We start from the raw sequence: 6,276 nt of genomic DNA on the forward strand, positions 1-6,276 counted from the left end.
TGACATGAAACCACCAACACCTAACGTCACACGGAACCACCAATACCTAACGTGACACGGGACCACCAACACCTAACGTGACACGGGACCACCAACACCTAATGTGAAACAGGACCACCAACACCTAACGTGACACGGGACCACCAACACCTAACATAACACGGGACCACCAACACCTAACGTAACACGGGACCACCAACATCTAACGTGACACGGGACCACCAACACCTAACGTAACACGGGACAACCAACACCTAGCGTAACCGGGACCACCAACACCTAACGTGACACGGGACCATCAACACCTAACGTGCCACGGGACCACCAACACTTGATATGACATGGAACCACCAACACCTAACGTGACACAGGACCACCAACACCTAATGTGATACGGGACAACCAACACTTAACGTGACACGGGACCACCAACACCTAATGTGACACGGGACCACCAACATCTAACGTGACACGGGACCACCAGCACCTAACGTGACACGGGACCACCAACACCTAACGTGACACAGGACCACCAACACCTAACGTGACACGGGACCACCAACACCTAACGTGACACGGAATCATCAACACCTAACGTGACACGGGACTACTAACACCTAATGTAACACGGGACAACCAACACCTAACGTGACACGGAACCACCAACACCTAACGTGACACGGGACCACCAACACCTAACGTAACACGGGACAACCAACACCTAACGTCACGGGACCACCAACATCTAACGTGACACGGGACCACCAGCACCTAACGTGACACGGGACCACCAACACCTAACGTGACACAGGACCACCAACACCTAACGTGACACGGGACCACCAACACCTAACGTGACACGGAATCATCAACACCTAACGTGACACGGGACTACTAACACCTAATGTAACACGGGACAACCAACACCTAACGTGACACGGAACCACCAACACCTACCGTGACACGGGACCACCAACACCTAACGTAACACGGGACAACCAACACCTAACGTCACGGGACCACCAACATCTAACGTGACACGGGACAACCAACACCTAACGTGACACGGGACCATCAACACCTAACGTGACACGGGACCACCAACACCTAACGTGACACTGGACAACCAACACCTATCGTGACACGGAACCACCAACACCTAACGTGACATGGGACCACCAACACCTAACGTGACACGGGACCACCAACACCTAACGTGACACGGGACCACCAACACCTAATGTGACACGGGACCACCAACATCTAACGTGACACGGGACCACCAGCACCTAACGTGACACGGAACCACCAACACCTAACGTGACACAGGACCACCAACACCTAACGTGACACGGGACCACCAACACCTAACGTGACACGGAATCATCAACACCTAACGTGACACGGGACTACTAACACCTAATGTAACACGGGACAACCAACACCTAACGTGACACGGAACCACCAACACCTAACGTGACACGGGACCACCAACACCTAACGTAACACGGGACAACCAACACCTAACGTCACGGGACCACCAACATCTAACGTGACACGGGACAACCAACACCTAACGTGACACGGGACCATCAACACCTAACGTGACACGGGACCACCAACACCTAACGTGACACTGGACAACCAACACCTATCGTGACACGGAACCACCAACACCTAACGTGACATGGGACCACCAACACCTAACGTGACACGGGACCATCAACACCTAACGTGACACGGGACCACCAACACCTAACGTGACACGGGACAACCAACACCTAACGTGACACGGGACCACCAACACCTAACGTGACACGGGACCATCAACACCTAACGTGACACGGGACCATCAACACCTAGCGTGACACGGGACTACCAACACCTAATGTGAAACAGGACCACCAACACCTAACGTGACACGGGACCATCAACACCTAACGTGACACCGGACAACCAACACCTAACGTGACACGGGACCACCAACTACTAACGTGACACGGAACCACTATATTTTAAAAGATTTTTTTTCTGTATATCTTCATGTAAAACTCATCTGGAATTGTGGCCCCACTCTACTCCTGGGGGCCATAATTTAAACAATTTTAAATCTACATTTTTAACGATGTTTCCACATGTTTTGTCTTTTCTGGCTGAGTGGTCCTCGAGAAGATGGTATCATAATTTCACTATTTCTTTCTTTATTCCCCTTTGAAAAGGGTGTGACTATTCCATAGAAGGATTTTCAATCCCCTTTACCCAAGGATGCTTTATGACAAGTTTGGTTGAAATTTGATAAAATGTGTAAAGTTAGAGACAAACAGAAGCTAGACAACAGGTGATAATAAAAGCCCACTCAAGTTTATAGCTCATTTGAGCTAATGGGTAACTATGGCCTTGCTGTACATGAGAAAAAGACTCTTCCCTATATATCATATTATAAAATTTTGTTCGTTGATCCCCCCCCCCCACCCCCACCCCCAAGGGAGCCACGAATTTAGCAGATCTGAACCTGCTGTTCTTGAGAAGATTTTTAAATCCTATATATCCTCATTGAAAAAAACTGATCCCTATTGTAGCTTCCATCCTACGCCCCCCCGGGGGGGGGGGGGGGGGGGGTTGATTTGAGCAATTTTGAATCTACAATCTATAAGGCAGCTTTCAAAAATAGCAATGAACTCTTAAATGAACATAACAGCCCTAAGTGAAAAAAATATTTAATATGAAGCACAAATTTTTTCACTTTTTTGGGATGCCCAAAAACACTTACGACCTGCGGAACCAAATATCCTAGCAGAATGTAACCAGAAACCGCTCGAACATCTATGCAAGTCAAAGAAACTTGCTTTCGATGACGATGGAATTCTTGCCACGCTGTCACACGCTACACAGTCATTGAGAATGGAATTGGGATACAGTTATTTAAGGTACATTCAACATTTGAAATATTTTATATAAATCATATGAATGAACAGGTCGTGAGTTCAACCCCGGTGTAACGTATATGCATTGTATATATCAAACTCTGAGATTATCCCTGTTTACCGCACACACTGATAACCACGTGTTTGCATGCTCTTTAATAATATATACTCGGCATTCTGAAATAAACTGATGTAGAGACAAGACGCATTCTGTTATACTGTACTACTTTACATGGTGTCAGAAGTAAAAGTACTTAGTGAAACTTCTGTATGTGTATCTCTGGATATTTGTCACCATGAGCAATCACGAAGATAATGCTGCTGCTGCTCCCTCTATTCCTGTCTTTGTGAATCCAAACATACCAATACCTGGAAAACTGGATCTTAAAGGAAACCTGTGCACGAACTGGAAAAAGTTCAAGCGGATTTGGAGCAATTATGAAACAGCGTCTACTCTCAAGGAAAAAGTCAAGGAGGTGAGAACTGCTACCTTTCTTACTTGCATCGGAGCTGACGCACTGGATATTTTTGATGGTCTTCAGTTTGACTCTGAAGATGACAAAAAAGACATAGACAAAGTTCTAGAAAAATTTGAATCCTTCTGCATTGGATAGACGAATGAAACCTATGAAAGGTACACTTTCTACAAACGAGACCAAGAAATCAATGAAAACATTGACACTTATGTGGCAGTTCTCAGATCTCTAGCGAAAACCTGCAAATTTGATGCTCTAGAAAACGATATGATCCGAGACAGAATTGTACTTGGAATCCGTGACTATGGAACACGCAAAAAGCTACTGCAAGAAGCAAAACTGGACCTAAGAAAATGCGTTGACATATGCAGAGCAAACGAAAAGTCAACATCGCAACTTAAAACCATGGAGGAGGTTCACGCTGTCAAATTGAGAACCATGCGAAAAACTAAACCGCTCAGAACAACACAAGCGCACAGAAAAGATTTCAAACAAGTCCCAGAAACAAAAGTTCAAAAGGAATGTTTATATTGCGGTAAAGAGCACCTCTTCCGTAAGGAATTGTGTCCAGCATGGGGAAAAACATTCAGGAAGTGCAATAAAATGAATCATTTTTCATCAAAATGTCTGGAGACAAAATCGAAATCAAAACGGGAACATGTAAAACAAGGCAACCAGGAATCCAGTGACGAGGAATTCATCCTCATGATCGAAAATGTTAATGCCATTGAGAAAAAGATTTTTGCAGAAATCGAAATTGGAAATGATACAGTGAAATTCCAATTGGATTACGGATCAACCGTAAACGTTCTACCCGAGAAAATTTACAAAGAAGTCTGTAATGACCCCTATCTCAGGATGTTACAAAAGGCAGACATGACTCTGATAATGTTTAACAAGTCGGAATGCCAACCCCTTGGAAAACGGCGAATAAGCGTCCGCAACCCCAAAAACAATAAAAAATACAACATAGAAATGGTTGTGGTCGAAGGAAATCTTAATCCTATTCTCGGAGCAAAGGCTGTACAAGGAATGAAAATGATAACTGTCAACACAGAAAACATAGCAGCCATTGAGTCAGCCTCCCAAAGCAACTACATCATTGAAAAATACAGTGACGTATTTAATGGCCTGGGTAAACTGGATGGAAAATTACACTTCGATGTTGACAAATCAGTTACGCCAGTAAAACTACCAACAAGAAAAGTCCCGATTGCAATGAAGGTACCGTTAAAATCTTAAATCGACAGACTGTCAGATTTAGGCGTTTTGGCTCCAGTAACAGAACCGACTGACTGGATATTGTCATTGGTGGCTGAACGGAAGCCCAGTGGAAAAAATGCGTCTGTGTATAGACCCCAAACCTCTGATCAAAGCGCTAAAGAGAAATCATTATGCAACACCAACTATAGATGATATTTTGCCAGAACTAAGCCAAGCCAGAATTTTTTCTGTAGTAGACTGCAAGGATGGCTTTTGGCATATTACTCTCGATGATGAGAGCAGTTTTCTCACAACATTCGGAACCCCTTGGGGTAGATATCGATGGCTCCGCATGCCATTCGGTATTAAACCAGCAAGCGAAGAATTCCAGCGGAGAATGGATGAAGCTCTATCTGGTATACATGGAATCAAAGCGATTCATGACGATATAGTCGTATACGGTTGTGGAAACTCGGATGACGAGGCCATACGTGATCACGACAAAAAATTATCTACCTTGCTAGAGAGATGCAGGGAGAAAGGGATCAAAATCAACAAAGACAAAATGAAACTAAAATTGCGATCCGTGTCATATTAAGGACACATTATCTCAAGCGATGGACTCAAAGTTGACCCCTTAAAAATCAAGGCAATCACTGAAATACCAAGACCTAAATGCAAAGCTGACATACAACGTTTACTAGGAATGGTAAATTTTGTCCAGAAATTCGCGCCAAATCTCTCGGAGATAACAGGACCCCTCAGAGACCTACTAAAAGCAGAATCAGAATTTGTGTGGGACAATGCTGTACATGGCAAAACATTTGACGAATTGAAAAAACTACTCTCTACGAGCCCTATACTTCGTTTCTTTGATCCTAACCTACCGACGACGGTACAGTGTGACGCATCTGAACGCGGACTAGGAGCCTGTCTCATACAAAATGAGCAACCCGTTGCATATGCATCCCGTGCATTAACGCCTACCGAAGTCAACTACGCACAGATGGAAAAGGAACTACTCGCTGTCCTCTTTGCCATGGAACGCTTTGAGCATTATACACTTGGACGGAAAGTAAAAGTGGAATCGGACCACAAACCGCTAGAAATCATCAGCAAGAAAAGTTTAGTTTCCGCTCCTAAACGTCTTCAACGAATGCTCTTGCGTCTTCAGAAGTTTGATTACGAGATCACATACAAACGAGGTCTTGAAATGTATCTTGCTGATACACTGAGTCGCGCCTATCTGCCGACTGTACAGATACAGAGAAATGATTCTGAAGACAGAGTACTCGCCATTACCGACCGTGCAAAATCCGAAAAAGATGCAGAGTCCGTTACAATGAGTGAATACGTCACCATCTCGTCCGAAACTCTAAAGAAAATCAAATCTGCAAACTCGCGTGATGAAACAATGCAAAAGCTGTACAAAACAATCAAAGATGGTTGGCCGGAGTGAGATGAACTGACACCCGATATACAGATCTTCTACACATTCAGAGACGAATTGACTTCACAGGATGGTTTAATTTTCAAAGGAGACCGCATTGTTATTCCACCTATATTGAAAGGTGAAATTCTTCAAAAGGTACACTCCAGCCACATTGGTATTCAAGGATGTTACCGTAGAACTAAAGAATCACTATTTTGGCCAGATATGATGAAAGATATCG

General features: G+C 44.4%; 1 protein-coding gene across 1 annotated transcript; it reads left to right on the forward strand.

Annotated features, from left to right (window-relative positions):
- Nucleotides 1–4,739: 4,739 nt before the first annotated feature.
- Nucleotides 4,740–5,201, forward strand: LOC125649338 (uncharacterized protein K02A2.6-like). The gene has a single exon (XM_048876789.2). It carries the CDS (start codon nt 4,740–4,742, stop codon nt 5,199–5,201), a length of 462 nt encoding a protein of 153 aa, XP_048732746.2.
- Nucleotides 5,202–6,276: the final 1,075 nt, after the last annotated feature.

Source organism: Ostrea edulis, chromosome 5, assembly GCF_947568905.1.
Source record: "Ostrea edulis chromosome 5, xbOstEdul1.1, whole genome shotgun sequence".
Classification (NCBI taxonomy): domain Eukaryota; kingdom Metazoa; phylum Mollusca; class Bivalvia; order Ostreida; family Ostreidae; genus Ostrea; species Ostrea edulis.

What these genes read in the sequence shown, in the direction of transcription:
- LOC125649338 (XM_048876789.2), top strand. Translation starts at nt 4,740, where the DNA reads ATGCGTCTGTGTATAGACCCCAAACCTCTGATCAAAGCGCTAAAGAGA.